Source organism: Mustela putorius, unplaced genomic scaffold (genome assembly GCF_011764305.1).
Source record: "Mustela putorius furo isolate JIRA1106 unplaced genomic scaffold, ASM1176430v1.1 tig00537350_pilon_pilon_pilon, whole genome shotgun sequence".
NCBI lineage: Eukaryota > Metazoa > Chordata > Mammalia > Carnivora > Mustelidae > Mustela > Mustela putorius.
The window spans coordinates 9092334-9113746 of record NW_025422471.1 but is presented as its reverse complement, the minus strand read 5'-3'; the positions used below and the strand labels follow the sequence as shown (position 1 = coordinate 9113746).

Here is a 21413-nt window from a genome sequence, read left to right as displayed (position 1 = left end):
AACATTGTCAACATTTTCCAAGATATGCCTAAACGAAAGTTATCTTTCTGTAATACAGCTATTTATATAGTTCAAACATTCTGCTTGCCCATCAGATGATGCTCTCCACATCTTTAATTTTAAACACAATTTAGAACATATTCAGTTCGAGGGAGGAAAGAACGCTATTCTTTATAATTGGATTTTGGCTTTGCATAATAAAATATTAACCATAATATATCCTTTAAATATTTAGAAGTAATAATCTTAGGTGAAATTCAATTAATTAAAGAGTGCAAATATAACAGACTCATCAAAGAGAAGGCAATGTACTAGCAATAAATATGCTAGTTTATTCTGATTTGTAGCCAACTGCATATTTTTCAGCATTTCCCCCCAACCAGAGTATGAATGTTAAGCAATTAGATGATGTAACAACGTGTGTAAAAGACTCTATAACTTTAGAAGTGGAAGTAGTGAACACATTAACCTACAGGTGTTTTTTTTTTTTTTCTTCCACTACTATTAGTGTCTCCTGAAGAGCAAATGTTTTATATATGGTGTTTAATTGTATATAATCATAATATAATTATGCAATGATTAAATGATCTCAATTTTATTTTAATTAAGTAGATAATATTTTATTAGAAATAGTTTTCTATAATTGAATTATTCAGGAGAAATTTTAATAAAGACTGAAGACAAACTGTATAATCTCTAAAAGCAAATTCATAATGAGTTTTCTGTGAAATTAATATTTAATTTACTGAATGGTATTTTTCCTCATATAGTTCTCCACAAACTGGGTTGTTACTTTTCCAACTGATTTACACTTTGTCAGTCAGTATAACTTGTGAACGGAATTAGTGAAAAGTGTTCAGGATGTGTGAGAGAATTCTTAATTAAGGGTAAGAAAAAATGTTTAATTCTGCCCTCTCAGGCAAAATAAATTTTCAAGTCCTTATTATTATTTACCTGAGGCAAATAAATTCATATGTAGAGCTCTAATTCTACCATAACATCATTACAAACCATAATAAAGGGTAAGAATTTTCCTGTTGCATTTAAGAAGGTTTTAGGAACAAAATATAAAGCTGAATCATAAAAATTATATTATGGTTGGTGGATACTTATCCTAAGGCTATTTATCAAAATCAACTATAATTACTGATCATAAGAAATAGTGTCATTATTCTGTTGGTATAATTGTAATGCTCATAACAAGGTAGCCTACTGTGTTTGTGTGTCATTCTAACGTGGACTGTGTATCAGAAAAATTGTCCAAACATACAACAAAATCATTTTTTTCTTAGCTCACAGGACTATATTCGGCATTTCTTTCTTATTGGTGTATTTTCATTGTTCTCATGCTAAATATGAATGCATTCTAAGACTACATTCACATTATCAACATGAATTCTAGACCTATGGGGTCTCTTCCTAGCAGGGGATGTTACTTTTATCTTTGTTACATTCTCTGCAAAACTTATTGGTAACATACTTTCAGAAACGCCCGCCAATAAACAACACTAAAATAATTTTCTTTATAAAAGCACAGTGATCTTTGGCATCGCTCACTACTTTCAAACCCATGAAAGAACAGATAACAAATATATGACTCACAAATTATCAATTATGAAAAATAATCTGGTTCAGAAAGCTGCACTAATGTAAAAAGATGGATCACTTGTCACAAACCAATAAAGGCTATTGTTTGCGAATCCAATATTTGATTTTATCGTTTATGTTAGGCAACTTAAAATGATTTTTAAACCACATTACCTTGTGGAAAAAAATGTTATAAAGGTGAACACAGGGGTTGGGGGAGAAGAAACCAGATGTGCAATCTGTCATCCTTGAAACAATTTATACTCTTACATTGAACCCAGCCTGCAAATCTAAATCGCCAAGACCTGGTCAGCAAGGATGGATGTCTTAGAAAGGACCCTACCATGTTCCAGAGAATGGACAGTAGCAGGACCGTTAGGATGACTCTGATTTTGTTTTGTCTTTTCATGTGCCATTCTGAGGGCAAAACTTTGCAGCTATGCTGCTTGGTTATGCAGGGAAGCTGAAACCCTGTGTTTTTTGAGGTAAGTATAGTTACACTTCTTAGGAGGGTAGGTTTTTTTGCTTTTTTGGTCATACACAGAGCAAAATGAGGCTGCCAAGCCACCAAGCTCAAAAAACCTTTATGACCAGTTCTCTTCCAGATTTTTTCAAATTTACGATTTTATAATGAAGAGAGAGGAACAATTTTACCAGTCTTCTAGAAGAGCATACTTGCGAGTGGCTGGGACCAGAGATTTCCTACATGGTGTCATCTGAGGACCACTTCCATGCTCTCCCTGCTCTCTGATATCCCAGTTACAACCTTTTCTACATGCTTGGCAATAAGGACTGGGATGCCTAAGAAAATCAGAATATTTTGTTCACGAGGCCAGTAATAAAATGTGCATAAACAGGAAGGTGGCTCATTCCCGCCCTTAGATAACAGATTTGATCATTAGATGATACATGGCACAGATGAGATTCCCTGACCTAAAATATGGCAGACACGGGCAGAGGGGAGCAGATAATGGGGAGCAATCTCAGGATAATGACATGCTCAGATGGGTATCTGGTGGGAAGACTGAAAAACGCTCAAGGAAGGGATGGGTCCAAGGTCAGAGAGGGGTTCACATTCCAGGGACATTACGACACAACAGGCTTTTACTATCGACTTCTTCCCACTCCTTACTCAGTAAGGAAATCATAGCAACCCTGAAACCAAAAAAGGAAGAGACCAAGGGCCTGGTTATCTACGCCAACACATAGTAAGAAAAATTAAGTATTCAACCCTGGATCAACCTCTAACAGCTTGTTTGAGGTGAGGGTCATGAATTTTGCTTGAAATGGGGCTCATGAATGTTCTTGGATATATTCCTACTTGGACTCTGTAAAGAAGTGAAAATGAGGTTGGGGGACGGACATAATTGAGTAACTATTCAATTATGGCAACTGCTAGCTAATGAAGACCTATTACAACTAAGTTTTTAATAGAAAATGTGCTAATTGACTAGGTTGGAGCTCAGAACAAGCATATGGCTAAAATGTTTGATTACCTAGTCTGGTTCCATGTCAGTGATCAACTCTAACACTGTAAAAATGAGTGTTTCTATGACAACTACTGAGCTTGCTGACTAAGTAGTGGGTGACCAACTTGAGGGATGAATTTCTCCAAATAATATATGATCCATTAGTCCCCACACTCTGTAACCTGGAGGCTCATCAGCTGAAGCATGCTTTTTCTTGTCCCTTACTCAAAACATTCATCTTGCTCTCAGCCTTGGCAAAGCTTAAAGCAGCCTCTCACGTGAAGAATATTGAATAGGATTTCCTTTTTAATTGGAAAGGGTCTATAAAGCTATGACTCTCATCTTCTCATAAAAGCGAAATGAGTCAACACCCTCCGACTAGGTCCGAGTCTAACACTCAACCTCAGGGGGAGTGATTATAATAATTCTGGAAGTTTCTGGACAGGGCCAGCCTCTGGGTGAAAGGCAGCTTGTACAGCAACTTTCAGGAGATGGGTATTTCATCACCCACAGTTTCGGACAAAAACTTTCTTCTCCAGTGTCATTCTAAACTAAAATTTCAAACAGGTGCTCGATGCTAAGGCTGTAACCAAATTTTTCTCCCTTATAACCTGCAACTCTGATAAGACTTCCCTCGGAAATATAATGGTTACATAGCCCTTGTATGGCTTTAACAAACCCCTATTTTCTTCTTTCTGAACCATACAATGTGCAGTCTATTTGCACCCATTCAGGACTAAATTACAGATAAAGTTACAGCAAATTTGTTTTCTCAAAAAAGCAGTCAGCCCTAATATCCCTTGAGTAATAAAAGCCTTGTCTTTCATTCAGAACTAGAACTGGCATAATTTTCTCTCAGAAACAAACTCTACTTCCTGCGACAATGGACCTGTTCTTGAAATTCTGAATGGGGTACAGCTCAATTTTCAGGTGTTCGGGTATAAAGGTAAAAGGGCATTTGACCCCCCAACTGGCTACTGTTGCTGTGGTAGGTAACTTCAGTCTCCGAGTTATATCATTCTAGTAGATAAGCTGCCAGAATTTTCAGCTCTGAATTACAGAGGTAGGCTCAAGTGAATCAATAATTTATACAGATATATCTCATTCGTTCTGATGGTATAAAGATACATACTAACAGCCTGCTGCAGCCACAGAACAAAGCCAGAGAGACATTATTTAAAAAGAGAGACAGAAAAAGAAACCCATTTATCTATGGGAGCAGAAACGTTATGTAATAATGACCTAATGGCTTATTAATTTTATTTTTCAACTGTTTAAACAAATGGCGTGATGAGATACATAAGCTCTTTATGAATCCCAATAAGGTGAATGTTAAACTAACATTTAAAACTTTCGGGTTGACTTTAAAACAGAGTGATATTTTACATTGCAGTTTAATACAAATCATCCGAAAGATTCATGTACCTGAGAAGTTTACATTCACTAGCTTAACTAAATCCTTCAAATATTTTATTACTGAATTTCAGTATAAAATTACTTTCTAAAAGATGAGGATCAAATACATTTAGGGACTGTACACTAAGAGTATTGTTAATATAGCCTTATGCTGTTAATCATTACCTGGGGAAAATTACATAGTGTTTTATTCGCTAATACTATGACATTTTTATTAGCTCATAATCCCTGTGCTAACAGTGGTGCATTAAACAAGTTATATTAAGAGGGCAGCAAATATTAAAAATGCCTATTTAAAATTCTTCAATCATGTTAAAGGGAATCCTCTCACACACGAGCTTCTCTAAAGGAAAGCGGCACCCCAAACGGTGTGGCTACAGTATAAATTAATAATCAATAGCCCGGAGAGCTTAAACAATATTTCTGTAAGTTCCTGCTGTCTTGTCCCTAAGGATGAAGGGAATCTGTGATCTAAAAACATGATAAAAATCTGTCCTAGCAACTTCAGTTATAAATAGTGACTGTTTCTTGACAGATCTGAAAATTTATGTGAGGATAAGATGCATTAGAAGTTGGTCCCTTGCCCATTTTACCTCTTCCCGTTCAAGGCCGGACATACCGTCTGGCTTGGACATGGGAACCAAGGGCGTTCAGAACTGGTTTAAGAAGGCTGGGCACAAAATTAATTAAGGCAATAGACCCAATGAGAAGGGCGATGGAAATCAGAGGTAATACTCAGGTACCCTATGTTCTTCCTCACAGAGAAATTATCTTTTCCTCTCTTTTCCGAGCCAACTTCTTGGGAAACAGGGCAGAGGATAAAAATCTGAAAGAAAATAAAAGCCCACGCAGGAGTGAAAAGGAGAGGACGAGGGAGAGCGCGAGAGAGACTTCGGCTGCGGTTTCTACCTCAAGTCCTTAAGCATTTCCATGCGATACACTGCGGCTGTCTGCTGTAACCGGTGAACATTTCTGGCCGTCCAAGAAAATATAACTCGTCCCTTAAAGTAGAGAGAGGAAGAAGAAATAATGGAGTGTCCCATTTCTGACAGTCAAGAGGAAAAGGAGAGAAATGTTCCCACACTGATCTCATTAAGATGACGAGAATAATGAGTGTGAATCTTATGTATGAATCTCCTAGTAGATAGAGGAGGGCATAAATGTATCCCACGTTCACTCTTTTATGATGCCTGATATACTACATTTATTCTCAGCTTCATCTGATACTACTGTTGGGGGCTTCTGTGACAATATTACAGCTTTAACTTCGAGTTTTGCCGCTGAAGTCATCGGAGTCAGTCATTCAACACAGCTTTATTGAGTGTGCATGAAAACGGGGAAGATCTGTTAATGGCAACTGAAATGCATCTCGGGCAGAACTGCCTGGATTTATTTCCTGTCACTGGTTCTAGTAATGGATTAAAAATACTGACAAATGGCATTTTTCAGTTTATAATCTATTTTATTTCCCAGTTCCTTAAACTTAGGTTAAACATTCTACTCAATAAGAAATAGCACCCCAGTATTACCGACCATGCCTAAATATTATTGAATATTTTTGGACAGAGAGGCACACGTTTTTCCAGCCAACACTGACGAGATGGTTTTTCTGGTGATTTATTTCTCTTTCTTCGATTCGGGAGGAGATATTTTCAAACAGTAATTTTAAGTTATATCAGTTTTCAGGACTGATACAAATTCAGAAACACAACATCGCTCGCAGAAACCAAACCCGTGCTACGATCGTGTGCAGCATTCAAGCCTAAATGATCCACAGGCCCTTGTATTTCATACAGGGGATTTAATTTGCTCTCTTTACTCCAATAGCCTTAATAGCAATAAATTGGTGCACCAAGCATACAGCACAGAATTTATATAACGAAGGCGGCAACACCCTACAAAATCTAAGGGTATCTCAACATAAGCCCAAATTATTATTTTAGTACTTCTACTGCTTTGTAAAAGGATAGACTATTCCACTAGGTTGCTCAAGTATAGCTAGAAAAACTTTGAGTTACAGACTTCTGAAGGACATTTGGAAGGAGAGCAATACGGTGAAGCTGGATCACCAATTTTTCCAGAAAACTTAAAATACGTACACTTTCTTCCTGACATTTATTTAGTCTAATGAACATTTAGGCCATGGACATCTTCATCTTAGCTACCGTTAAATCAATATGAATCAATAGAGATAGTTTAAACTGTTTAAGTAACTCAGGGAAAATATATGTTTGGAACCTGGAAAATATATTCTTAATGAGTCTACATCGACTTTTGGGAATAAGTAGTTTTACTACTTGGAGGCCAAATGACATTACTCGTCTAAAATGTACCCCACTTAGACACAGAGCAAACCCTTCAAGGGTTCTGTATTACCAGACACTCATCTCAGCAGTGGGCTGGAGCGTGATAGTGTGATGTGACCTTGACTAACAGAAAAGTTCATTAAAACATAAGATGCACACTTACTAACCTCAGGAAGAATGCTAAGCAAAGTGCAAGCAAGTTAACTCTTTCCAATAGGCAATGCCAACCCTCTTAGATCCACATACGACTTAACAGGAAATACCAAGGATTAGAAGTCCAATTTCTTACTCTTGGAATTCTACAGGACAATGTCCGACACTTGGCGTTCCTTAATTCAGGACAACTGACACATAAACTTCAGGACAGTGAGGTAGATATTTCTATCTTTCGCTCTTTCTCTTTCTGCCCCTCTTATCTTTTCTTTTTCTTTTTATTTATTTATTTATTTAAGATTTTATTTATTTATTTGCCAGAAAGAGAGAGCACAAACAGAGGAAATGACAGGCAGAGGGAGAGAAAAGAAGCAGGCTCCCATTGGGCAGAGAGCTGGACCGTCTTATCTTTTCAATGTTGCAGTCTTTGAAACATCCACTCCCAGCCACGGCAAGAGAAGGAGAGTTAGTATCTCAGTAAGTCCCTTCGCATTAGAGCACTTTCATCTCCTTTACTGTAAAATGGTCTCCAAGCTCCCTTCCAACTGTAACATTCTGTGACTTCCTCAGCATCCTCCAAAGCCCATACACTCTTCACCTTTGTAGGCCCCTGTCTTTGCCATGAAGCAGGTGCTCCATGCTGACGTCAGGACGAGGATAGGTGGGTTGCTGGCATCCTGAGCACCAAGCCGTGATGGCACCAAACCTACTTCCTGCATGCAATGGGTCTACTCTACAGCTAGAACTCCATCAAGGGATTGATAGGTTTTGTTAGTGGCTCTGTGTCGTTATTTATGACATTGCTCCTGTGGAGAAATGTCTTCTAAAGTCTAAGCAAGTGTCTTAGAAAGCAGACTTTTATATCTTATTTGAAGGTCAGGACACTATTGGAAAAATATTTAGTTTTAACTACACAGCAATAGATTTAAGACTTAGAAATTGGGGTAGGAGTCTCATATACTGAGAATTAAAAAAAAAAAAAGAAAAGAAATAGGACACTGCCGGAGAAGCTAGTAGAACCTAGGTTACAGGTTTCCTTTATAAACACCAGCCTCCTGGCTGAGCCACCCTAGACGCTCTTACCATGAAAAATCAAACTATTTTAAATAATTTAAACACAACCACAAAAATGTCCAATATTGCCACCTGGCCAAGAAAAGAGAATGCTGGTATCTGAACTTCCACATTTATAAATTAATTTTCTCTGAGTAGCAGCCACCACTTTACTAATATTACTCCAAAATGTAACACCTCCTTCATACAACCTCAGTATATTAAGTTGTGGATAATTAATGGACTACTTTTAACACTGTCGATCTATTATTTTATTTAAAAAGTTTTTTTGAAGATTTTATTTATTTATTTGAGAGAGAGGGCACGAGCAGGGGAGAGGCAAACGGAGAGGGCAAAAGCAGGATCCCCACTGAGCAGGGAGCCTGATTCAGGACTTGATCCCAGGACCCTGAAATCATGACCTGGGTTGAAGGCAGACGCTTAACTGACGGAGCCACCCAGGCGCCCAACAATCTATTATTTTAAGTTAAATCTAAAAGATTTATTTAACTGACTAAGGAAAGTAATATTTACTTCACCAACGTTTTATGACAAAACTGAATGATAGACTTCTTTTTTCAAACATGTAAGCATTGCCTGAAGTCTGCTTGGCAAGAAATGTATAGAATGCTAACAATGGAAAGTACCCTAGAATAATTTGTGCAGAGCTAAGTGGAACATAAAACATCATATATTTATATATTGTTGATAAATTGTAATAGTAAAAGTTTTTTGATTCCAATGGGGAATTAGACAACTTGACATGCAAAATAGCCAGTAAAATCTGTATCTTCACTGTTTTAAATGACTTTCCTATTCCTCAACCTTCTTCCTTCCCTTCCAATAAAGATCTAATAGGTAATCAAGCCTAACGAAGTATGCTTTTATATCTCTGATATAATGATATTCATTTAAGAATATAAAGATTATCTACTAGTCATAAATACAGTGCAATGTATAGACAAAACCCATCAAACCCTCATAATGATGGAGGTTATATTACTTAGGCGAGAATTAATGTTCACCCCACTTCTCCATTTCAGTGAACCGCAACAATACACCTTTGGAATTGGTATAGAGAAGAAAACTCTCATATGGGTTTTCTTAAGGGAAAGATGCAATTCGTTAATCTCTATAAAGCCAAACAAAATCCTTTCTTCAATTGGACTCTAATGTAGTCAATAAGTTTGTGTAGAGATCACAAATTATCTTTCTCTAGCCTGATTACCTATGGGAATAATTCCTATTGCATGCAAACTACAGAAAATTCAAACTAGACTTCACTACCAAAAGCACAAAAATAAAACATAGTTAACCTCACATTAAACCTCATTTACAAGCATGCATTCTCAGTGAGGGGACAATATGGTACCCAGGGGGACAAAAATTGGTTCATAGGGGAGAATTTTTAAAAAATTAGGTACTACAATGACTTGTGACCTTCCAAAACCCAATATTCCCTGAGAAAATCTTATTCCTTAGCATTTATTTTCTCTCATTTAACAAAAATTTTCCTCTTAAGGGGTTGAATATGGGGGGAGGGGAAACCCACTGAGAAATACTGACTTAAGATAAAATAAAAACCAAGTTTTATCTCTAACATTTCTTTTGCATTCTTAAAATCAAGGTTGCCTTTCATTTTCACCCAAATATCTACTGACACTTCAATATAATTTCCATCTTTTCTTGCTTGTTAGCTTTGCCCTGATTTTCTCTTCATTACGTCCTGTTGAGCCTATAGCTGATGACTGGCGTGAACATGAGAATTGGTTACTCCTTCATCTTTCCTCTTACTGATTGCTGATGTTTCCCCTTGCTGAGTGTTGGACCTCTGTAGTCATAGCAAAGGAGAAGGCACAATGTGGAGTCGTAACTCCCAGAACTGTTAATGGCAAGTCTGGCTACTAGGTGTATAACCAATTCTGACTGTAACAGTCAACGTCATAAAATGAGGGCAAGAGAAGGAGCCACAACAACAACAACGACAACAACAACAACAAAAGCAACCAGAAACAACTTTCTTAACAACATTTCAGGTTGGCTTCTCCCTTGGCAAATTAACTCTTTTTTCTTTTTTAAACATTTTTATTAACATAGGCCAATTAATTCTTAATACATTCATAATTCTAAGGTATATCTTCATGACTGGTCAAAATAGAAAAATGGAACCAAAGAAAGCATTCTACACCTATTTCTTAATATTTACCTGATACAAGGGGGCATGAAAATATGTGCAGAGTAAACGTACTGACAGAAGTATTTTAATGACCCCATTTCTGTGAAAATTTACAATCTTTCAGAGGAGTTATTACTTACTTTATAAAATCTTAGTGAAATAAATTATATAATTATCTCCTTCATTTAAATGTTTTTCTTTGCAAAAACACTTTACATGATAATATTTCACAACACAACGTGGCTTGCTCTTTTGTCACAAACAATTTAAAATTGAAGCCGGAGGGTAGAAAACTCTTCAGAGGACAAAAACACTGGTTTAGGAATCTGAGGACAGACCATGATTTCATTGTTTTATAATTTTTGATCCTTAAGTCAACTCAGTTATAAAATCTGGACCAAGCTGCATATTTGTAAAGGTTCTTATTAAGATCTGAGCCTGAAAATACCTCAGAAGTAATGTTTGTGGCGAAGTGGGTCAACAGCCAGGAGGAGACCGCACTGAGCTCCTGGTGTCCCTGACTACCCCAGCGTTCGTTACACAAACCATGACGATTCACCAGAAGGCTAATTCCTGATTTCAGTAAGGTATCACAGTTATGTTCGTGATATCTGCAGTTTATGTTTGATTATAAAATAGTGCAATAGCACTCCACTTGAGCAAAAGTGAAATAGTTTTAATTTTCCCCAAACCATCCATAGAAGAATATGTCCCAGATGACAGCATTTTACTACTTCTTACCTTCTGGGACAAAAGAAGGAGACTAGAGATAAGAGAAAATGTGTGTGTGGCATGCTGTAAGAATTACATTCTTCTCTTTGTAAACAGACAATGAAATTTCAAAGGAATAAGCTTTTCAGAGAGTAGTAGACTCTGTGTCTTAGGTGATTATCTCCCTCCAAAGATAGGGAGGCCATTTTGCTGACATCTATGAAAACAGACAACAAAAAAAGGGTGTTGGCACCATTTAGAAAGAATGATGCACTGATTTGAGGAGGTGCTGCCTTTGTAGATGGAACAGCTCAAATATGAAACAAAAAACTACACATTTAAATAGACCTATCAACTAAGCTAGAGCATCACTCCTCAAGAAGGATGAGAGAAATCTAGTCAAAATGTTTCGTTCCATTAATACCTGATTTTCTACATTTCCTAAGATTCGAGGTTGATGTTTAGCTAACTGTGATCAATCCTAAAACTCAACCCACTTCTAAATTGTGGTTCTTGAGGGGCTTTTATGCAATTGCCAAAATTTATATGCAGTGCTTTGTGAAAGGTACCATGTAAGAAAACCCAATTTTGTATAAGCCAATGCTTGAAATTTTTTTTTTTTGAAAATTTCTTTTCTTCCTTGGAATTCAGATAAATTTGGGGGAAAGATGTAGAGTTTGAGTATCAGCTTAATGTGTCAGTATATCCATATGAACTGGACACACAATCTGTTTACTGAAAAGGAAGTTGTGGTACTGAAGTCTTTAAGTTTCAATAGTCTTGGACCCTGTAGAAGGAATTTTAGGTCATTTTGGAGGTATACAATCTTGTAAATCAGCAAAATTCCAAATAGGCTTCCTTCTTTCTTCACACATTCGTAAAGGAAATGTTTAATGTACCTTTAAGCTTCGTATAATTAGACGGGAAGTATTGTTTAGTAAACTTAATAAGTGTTTTCAGAGGAAAGCATAAATGAAGAAGGGCGGACAAAAGGAGTCTGATTTACATAATTTTAGGAAAATGAGAGAATGCAAGGATAGGACCATGAGTTATAGATCATTTTGCTTTAGTGCTTGTTTCTTTGATTTTCGAGGGTCCTTCTGTTTTTGTTGTTGCAGGGAAAATAACAACAATTATGCCTGGAACATTTCCAATTTTTCTGCTTAGCACTAAAAAAATAATTGTAGCAACAACAACAACAAAGGCTTCTATAAAAATCATTTGAAAACTGCCACAGACTCGGAGTGTAATTTTGTTGGTGTGGTATTACTGGTGTCTCTTAAAAGAGGAAAACAGAAATTTCTGTTGGAATCTTAAAGTTACCTTCCCTATGTCCAGTACAGTACAATACTCCCCACACTGCTTACTAACATGAATGCTGAGACTACAACTACATGCCGATGTAGATAGGCTTTTGTTTTCACATTGATATTTCTTCTTAAGCAACATCCCCTTTTTTAGTCCTTGAACGTGAAGGCCACTGAAAATGTCCTTATTGTTTGTAATAACTTTTAGAAAAATCCATATGTTGTTTGATAGCAGCAGGCTTTCTCCACAGAAAATACTCGATACGGTATCCTCGCGAGCCTATTGTCCTCAGATCGTTGTATTATATTCCCAATGCCTGTGCAAGTTCAGTTCTTCCTCCCTTGCTGATGTTTCCTCCATTTTTTTTTTTTTAATCATTTGGCTACACAGAGCTGCCTCATGTCATTCCTTGCATACATCATCTCTGTTTTTTTCTCTTTTCCTGAATAATGGCCCAGCTTTTCTGAGAGTAGCTGTTGTCCCGAGTGTGATCCTTTACTAAAATGGGGATTGAATGAAGGTGAAACACAAATTATCTGGAAGCAAAGGAAAACCAGGCGTTTTGAAAGGGACCCAGAAAGGAACGAGTAATGAACCAGAGTGGCCTGGATGAATTGCTGGAAAGGGAATTCTCAGTTTTGACACAAAAGGAACACCGGGATACCAAGGCAAACCCAGGTGGGGGGAGAGGCTCCGTAGGAAGCCTGCCTCATGGGCTGGTCAGTAGAGAGGGTGGAAAGCCAGTTGCCTTCCAGATATGAACAGAAACAAATGTATTTTATGAGTAACAGTTAGGCATTCAAACATGCCCGTTCTGGAACACAAGGTTCTCTGAGGGGTTGACATCCCTTCATAATTCATGTTCATTGTTTCTCTAAGTAAAATATGTGTCTCCCCGTAGTTATTCTGTTAGGAATTGTACTTTAAAGGCAAGGGGACATTTTTGATAATGCACATCTTAAACTTTTCATTAAACTACCAAATTTAAATTCTACCTTTTTGTGCACTCTGACATTTTTGTCTGGCATTTTCATTAATTTTGCGACATACATAAATGTAGCTGAAATGTTAACTGATCAATACTTTGTCTCTCTCATGTAGCACTAGCGTTCCATTCCCTAAGGACCACACAGCAGAACAGAAATTAAATGTGTAAAATATCAAATGTTACTGTTAAACACAGCGGCACTCACTGTACAACGACAGAAAAGGCTAAAACAATTCCAAATGGACAGATGGTACCACAAATTATCTACAATCACATTTAAAGATTAAAGTTTGTCCTGTAAAATAATTCTCTGACACACACTGAAGTGTGTCCTTTTACTGATAGCTCAGTTGTCCAATTATTTTTGTGCTCATTACAGTGAGAAATGACAGTACTGAAGAGAAAGAGAGTGTGCACTCTGGTTTTTTTTCTGCGTTGCACCCACTGACATCCACGAGAACACAAATGTCTGGTCAAGAGCCTGATGAAAATTAGACCCAATTTAGGAGACATTTCCACATCTACAATAGATGATTCCGAAAGATGAGCAGGGCCTTCCGCGCCACGCATGTCTGTGTGTGCTCTTAGGCATACAATATTCATAGTAAAATTTAAAAACCTAATTCACAGCACACAATAACAAGGACATTCCCAGGAACATGCTCGCCTCTATTTATCTCTCACCTCCCAGGCCGACTGCAGCTTCTAATCTCGGCGGCCGGCTCTGCCTCTTCCCCAGAACACATAGGCAGTGCCAGAGAGGCTGGAGCAGCGTTAACCCTGCATTTCTTAACGCTTTCCACTTTAATGGACACGGGGACAAAAAAAAAAATGATTGTTTTTCCATTTTGATTTCATTATTCTACATTTATTTTTGGATAGAAAATTAGCAAAGAAAAAGAAAAACGAAATGGGGGAAAAAAAGGCACTTAAACATTATAAAGTTTACTGATCTGGGCCTAAAACCAAGCCACATAATGGTACAAATGCGTGTGCTCCGTGAAGCAGCTGCATTTATGAAAAAGTGGGCCAAGTGGAACCAATATTATAATAATAGACCCGAGATCCATCAACAGGGAATGATGGGAACAATATGTTTGTAACAATGGGGTGCTGCTTATACTCCTCTCTTAATGGAAAGCAGTTCTTTTCAATAAACTGGCCTAAAAAGGCTCCAGTTATGCAATGAGATCTTTGAAACATTTCATTTTTAAATACATCATTTCATATCTGTAAGAAGCAGCAAAATCCTACAACAGTTTTTTTTTTTTTTCCCTGAATTGTTATGATACTTAGATTACAAGGTGTATATTTTAAAAGCTCCTTTGGAGAGAAAATAATATCTGTTATGTGCTTTGGTCAAGGTTCTTTTCTGTGCCTCAGTTTTTTCCTCTGTATATCGGGAAAATAATAGTATCTCTCTTATAATTAGGTTAGTAGGGAATATTAGATTCATTTATGCATGAAAAGCACTTTCATGTTTTAGCGTCTCTAGAACAATTTCCTGGCACATAAATGCTCAGCAAGTATGAGTTGTTGTTGTTATTATATAGAGGATTATTATATTATATAGATTACATATATATTTGTTGTTATATATATAACATATTATTATATGTTAGTTGTTATTATATAGAGGATTGTATTACTACATATGAGTTGTTTTATATATGACACATATAACATATCTAGCATATATAACATATTATTGTATATGAGTTGTTATTATATAGAGGATTATTATATTATTATTTAGAGGATTCAATTCATTATAATTTAATTGAAGGTCTAGGGAAAATTGCTGTAGAGCATTAATCTGTGCCTATCATCATTTAATAACCAGCTCTACTAGAGCAAAGCCTTATCATTCAAGAAGACTTTCTCCACTTTAGAAAAAATTTTCAGACCCATCGCTGGTTACTGGCTGGCCTACTGATTCAGATAGCCATTTATATTGGGAGCCTGCCAAGTGCTAGATACTCTGCAGGTGATACTGGAGTACCAGGGTGAAAAAGGCAGTTCCCCTTTCTCATGGAATGCCCAGCTCAGGTCTAGATAAACGCAGTCCAGTTCTGCCATTCGTGATTCCAATCACATTCAGTAGAGCCTGATTCGGTGCTCCTACTCAATGAAACTGTTAATACTACCGTTTCTTCTCGAAAGTACTCTTACTGCACATTCACATGCAGCTTGTGAGGCGTCTTTTCTCACTGCCAGTCTCTGCAGGCCCCTTTCCTACCTTCGCGCTGGCCTCCCCTTCTCTTTCGCAAGCATCTTGGTTCAGTTTGTGTTTTGTACGACCAAGGCTGTTGATAGATGATATTATCATCTTCCCTCCCCGGTGAACTTTGATTCCCTTACTGTGAAACCACTCAGGTATTATCAGATAACTGGACCGAAGTTTCTCGGACTTTCAGTGTCTGATTTTTTTTTTTTTAATCAGAAGAAAATCGGGGGAAAATGTCTGCCATCTTGAATTCATTTCAAGTGACCTCGAGAAGCCAGAGGGAGTTTATGAAGACTTACACAACACACTGTCATATTAGAGCATTTGAAATGAATGTTCCTGAACAAATGACATAATTACAGAGATTTCTCTGTTTTCAAATTTTGCCAACTGTTGTGGGGAATGACTTTGGAAAGAGTGAATCAAAGATGGCATCAGGGCATTTTCAGGAGACTATTACTGCGTCTGTTACAAGGCCCCATGGAACCTGGAAGTAATGGCATAAAATACGCACAGAAACTCAGTATCATTTTTCTCCATTAACATCAAGGTGCCCCTATGATAGTGAAAAATCATAATAAAGTTTTCTTAACTGTACTTCAATGTATTTATTTTATGAAGGCACGAAATAAAAGAATATTGAAAGAGGCAGATTTTCTTTTCTAAATCTTAATGATGGCCGTCGCTTTCTTTAAAGAGACAACACCACGTCTATGGGAGAATGGCTGCCTAACTTTCTGGTAACTTACAACACAAAGGGACATGCTCACTCTTTGTTCCATGTGCTCAGACATTAATGAAAGTCCCATACAAGGCCCGAGAAGGAGGACAGACCTCAGAGTGCTAAACAGATGTGCATACGCTCATTTGAATGGTAATACTAAAATGTTGATTTGTTACTATAATTAAGGCCCCATAATAAAGTCATATTCTGCTAACCTGGAAACTGTAAGAAAGCATAAGGTACTCATATTCTAACAAATATGACAATAAAAGAAAGGATTTCGAAAGAAGGACTCCACTTAAACTTCAGACTGAAATCCTGAATAAGCAAAACTCATGTGAGAGCAGAAAATCCCAGCTAAAGCTTAGAGGAAAGTATTCTCTCAGATTTTCGAGCTCTGCAAGTTGGTCCTATCAGCAGTTTTTAAATAACCAAAGTAAAAGGCCACAAGATGAGCATTGTTAGAGGACTATTCGGATCTATCAAATTCTCACTTGTGCCTTTTTAAAAACTGAAAATCTCAGAAACAATAAAACGTCTCTTAAATAGGTCACATCCACTTCCAATTGACTCACGTAAATTTACATTACCAACCAACATCCTACTGCCAACGATTTTCCTATGTTGAGGGGAAAAAAATCTGTAGAACAATAAAATTAAAATGAGGGTGGTCAAGATTATTAATTTTTTTTAACACGAAGGACTTTTCTTGGCTCTGTTATTGGGATTTGGAATTATGCAATATGTAAAATTTTCCTTTTTAACTGTCACGGAGAAAAGTATATATTGGCTGAGATATCTTGCCTTCCGGAAGTATGGCGGGGGAGGGGGGGGATGTGTATTCTTGGACTCGGACCTTGAACGATCCATCAGGTTCCTGCCCACGGCAAATCTGTCCAGTCAAGTCTTAAAATAGGAGTTTTAAAATGGCCACATGCACATAACTGTTACTATAGCCACAGAAACATGCAGCTATGATTACTGAATTTAATGAATAACAATGTAAGTAATAAAGAATTATCATACCACAAAAGCAGCGAGGCTCCTTGGGGGTGAGTCCCAGTCAAAGCAACTATTAACGAAGTACGCAGCGTTTACGAGCACCATGACACAGCGCTTCATTCTGATAAAGTTTCTTAGTAGCAGCTGTAAGGAAGATGAAAATATTATCAAAATTTGCAAGACCAAAAACCATCAGATATGGTACAAAATTCTTCAAGCTTAGTGTGATTTAAAAAGGATTCAGAAAGTTAATAAAGTTGTAAGAGTGTACCAAACAATTTGACTCACGAGTTAAAGGAATAGAAGTATGTCTGGAGAGAGTAGAAAGAACTGAATTATAGGAGCAATTTCTTAGCGAAATATGTTTTCTTTAAATAATATTATTATGTGGGTTGGGCTACCTTTGTTCAAAAGGAAAAAAAAACCTCTGATAGATTAAAAACATTTATATACTGTGAACCTTTAATACATTTTCTAACTCTTCAATCTCATTGTGATTTTAAGATTCTTTAAATGCTTTTTAACTTCAAGGTATTTCATAGTGAAATGATAACGGGAAATGTTTTAATTTCACATCTGGAGAAAAACCTGTCAAGTATTGCTTTATTACAGAAAACAAAATTTTCACCATTTTTGTAAGAATATCCCTTATTTATTATCAGTTTTTCAGTCTCTGTCTCTTGGTCTGTTCCTCAGACTCTCTTTCTTCCTCTCTCTCTTTTCCACAATAAATTTAACCTATATTTTGTCATTGCTTTTTCATAATTTTGGAATTAGAAAAAATTTTATGGTATCCAATTGCTTTACAAAATCTTTCATTAAAAAGGTACATGAGAACTGATAGCATCTAAATCCAACATTTAAAACAGGACGTGACTACAACTATAAAAAGAATAGCGCCTATACTAGATGATGGTACAGAAAATGATCTACAGTTCTGTTAATAATTAGAATATTATGTCTGCAGGTTAATAATTTTCTAATGCCAAATACACTTCAATACTGGTGTGGTATTTTAAAGAAGTAGTTATGTAAAGCCTCCTGAGGTCATTTGGAAAAAATACTTATATGTGTGTGTATAAATATAGATGCATGGACAGGCATACCAGTTTTAACAAGTTGTTAAAATTGAAATTCTTTCACGAAAAGAGTCACCCTATTGTTCCCTTCTTTGCTTCCTCCCTTGATCACCTTCCTTTTAGAACTACTTTTATTACTTTTATCTATAATTGTGAAAAAAATATAATCTGTATTTCTATTTAGATAGATATTACATTTGTAATTCATGCACTGTCTTTAAACAACCAAAGATCCCACTGTTTATGGTGAATTGATTAGATTAAAAACAAAACTAATTTTAGTCTTCTAATAGCACAGAAAATTGTTAAATATTTTAACACACACAAATGAGTTCTGTAAACTTTATAACCATAGCAAAAACATTCTATTTTAGCTGCGTTAATTGGAAGTAAACATCTTTTTAAGGAGGTAGCTTAGCACCCTTTCTTAACTTGATATCAAACCTAATTTAAATCTCAGTCTAATTACGAGATATAGAACCTTACTTAAAATGTCGTCATGACAGAAAAATCAGATGTGCTGATTTTCCATTTTCTTAGCTGAAAGTGCCAATAAAAGTTCACTTCTAAAAGTCCATAGTCCAAATCTAATTAACAGGAAGGTTTCCCTTAAAAGATGGAGCCCCCTCTCTTGTGGATTAGAGGGAAGAGCATTACCCAGGGCTCGATTTACACACACCTGCATCATACCTGTGGGTGGTCTGGACATTTATTTGAACCTCAGCCTTTGGTGTTCTCATTTACACATTCCATGGCAATCAGACAGTATTTTATGTTCAAAATGATCATTCTTTGGCTAATGCATGAATACATATCCATTCTACGCAACGCCTACAGTATCCCCTCTCCATTCTGACCACCCCCATCCAATTTATTAGTATGGTATTGTCCTTGTTTGATCTCTTACGGAAAGGAAGGGAAGAGAGAGAGAAAGAAAAAAGAAAAGAAAAGAAAGAAAGAGCCATTTCCCATAAGTAGATGATCAAAACCCCCTAGTCTTCCCCCCTCCACACTTCCAAAGTTTATTGGAATTTACCTAGATGTTTTTACAGATATAATCAGGTCTTCCCAGAGGGATTAATCTTGCCTTGCTTTTTACCTGTTTAGAGAGTCTGTTTTCCTCTTCAATGTACTTCTGTTCTTTGGGTATTAATGTTCGTAAGCTGGCTTTCACCTATACATCAACATATGTGTCTGTTATGGATTCATATATTACAAATGTTTACAAGTTTTTTCACGCAGTTCAATTTGCAATAATTTCTAAAGTTTCAAAGTCCTGGCTGCTGTGCTCATAAAATATAAATGTATACAGTGGCACATGCACGCGCTTCCATTTCTTACGCCGGCAGGCAGCGGCCGCGGCACAGCCGCAGTGGCAGCCGCCAACTATAACAGAAAGTGTGGCTGTGCCAGCCAGTGGCAGAAGCGTATTCTCCAGGATACATCAAGGTTTAGAGAAAATGAGGAATGACAGAAATTCTCTACAAATCAGGAACAAAAGCTTTCATGAAACTGAACTCTTTAGCAGTACAAAAAAGCCAAAGTTAAGACTTACAGCATTAAAAATCACATCTATTTCAAGATAGATGACCCCCTTTGTTGGCCCTGTCAGCTGCTTGTTTTTCAAGACGTAGGCTTTCTGTTCACCATTTTGAATCTGCGGGAAAAGGACATGACAGCCGTCTGTCTCGCGGTCTCTACTGAATACACTCCCTCGGTGACCTTTGACCCCCGGCTGCTGAAACTGACAGAGAACCCAAAACAACTGTGGCAATTCTGACAAGTACCTGTTCATTACCAGGATCAAGTCTGTCAGGAAAAATTAACTATCATGGGATTCAACATGGCCGTGAATTGAGTATGTTAAAATTTTTAGTGTTCTTATTACAGACCTTGGTTGAGAAATGACAGATACAGAGCTGAGGGTTTTTTTTTTTTTTTTTTTTTTTTTTTTCCTTGAGCAAAAGCAACACAGAGCAGTGTGTCAGGTGAATAAAACTTACAGACAGCAATGGTATAGCAACTTTGCCCAGAAAGTCAGCACTTCGATCCCGATCTTCATCATAAACTGTCACTTCAAGAACTGAATGGATATCTTTAATGTTGCTGCATAATAAATATATGTAAGAAGAAAAGACTTCATCAGTGGGGGACAAGAACAAAAATGCTTTTGAAAATTTAGATGGCTCCAGCTGATTTTGTGCGTATGTGTTTTTATGTATGCTATTTGCATATACACATATACAAGGTAGCTTGGTATCTGACAGAATTTCCCATAATGCACCTTTGTAGACTACAGTGATGGTTCTATTATCTGGAACTTTGAACACTTTTGTAATTTCAAGTTATAATTTTTTAATGAAATATAATTTTCCATCTGGATGGGCACAGAATTAGTGTAAAAAAAAATCAATGAGTAGCACTGACGTTTTTGAGACTTTTCCCTCTCATTATTATCACAATAATTCCTACCTCCTCTTAACCCCCTGTAAAACTCCACCAAATTTGATATCAGCAAGAGTCACAGTGTATTTCATACAATTTTTGTTGTTGTTGTTTGTAATAGTAGGACATCTACCTTGTTTACAGTTCTTACCAAAACATTGACTTATTTCTGGTAGATTTATGGTAAAAATTAACCAATACAGAAAACAAAATGGAGAAAATGTAACATTGATAGCTATTGTACCACCCCAGGGTTTAGAAATTAAATAGTGTCCCATTATGTTCCAAAGACAACGTATGTTAATAAACAACTGTGTGAGCTCTTCATTTTTGTTTCTGGAAAAATAAACCCCAATTGCTGGCAGCATTTATTCTTTGATCAAACTGTTTACCAAGAAAACATGAATTAAGAGAAAACAAAAAAAATGAATATATTCATTACTGAAAGACTGCAACCACATGTGAGAAGAGGCTTTATCGGGGCACAATCAATTAATGGCTTTGATAATAATCAAACCTATTCATTCAATTATGCATTCCAGAGAAAAACACTCTCAACAACCTTCTTAGGAGTGCAAGTCTCCTGACCAGGCTTTCATCTCTTATAAAAATGTGGAATTCCTTAAAGATAAATTGGTCAGATAATTAAATCTGATTAGTTACTCACTCTTAAGCAGAGACATTATAAGACATTAATGAGGAATTTAGCAGTTTTCATATACAAAAAAATAAAACTATGTTAGAAAACTTTTAAGAAGGACTCTGTTTG

At 36.6% G+C, this 21413-nt stretch overlaps 1 protein-coding gene across 11 annotated transcripts in view; it reads right to left on the bottom strand.

Moving 5' to 3' along the window:
- The window catches only part of MCTP1 (multiple C2 and transmembrane domain containing 1), a 526997-nt gene that overhangs the window by 138233 nt on the left and 367351 nt on the right, over nt 1-21413 (bottom strand). For 9 of the 11 annotated variants that reach the window (XR_006605000.1, XM_013044487.2, XM_013044489.2 and 6 more), the window contains 4 exons: nt 20203-20305; nt 19755-19856; nt 19299-19373; nt 17145-17264 (listed from right to left, as the gene is read on the bottom strand). Coding sequence is in view for 10 of the 11 variants with exons in the window: in XM_013044487.2 (XP_012899941.1) it covers nt 17145-17264; nt 19299-19373; nt 19755-19856; nt 20203-20305 (400 nt within the window). In the remaining variant the exon portion in view is untranslated. Of the gene's footprint in view, nt 1-17138; nt 17265-19298; nt 19374-19754; nt 19857-20202; nt 20306-21413 lie in introns of those variants that run through there. The other 2 variants (XM_013044488.2, XM_045074455.1) reach the window with 2 other exon arrangements.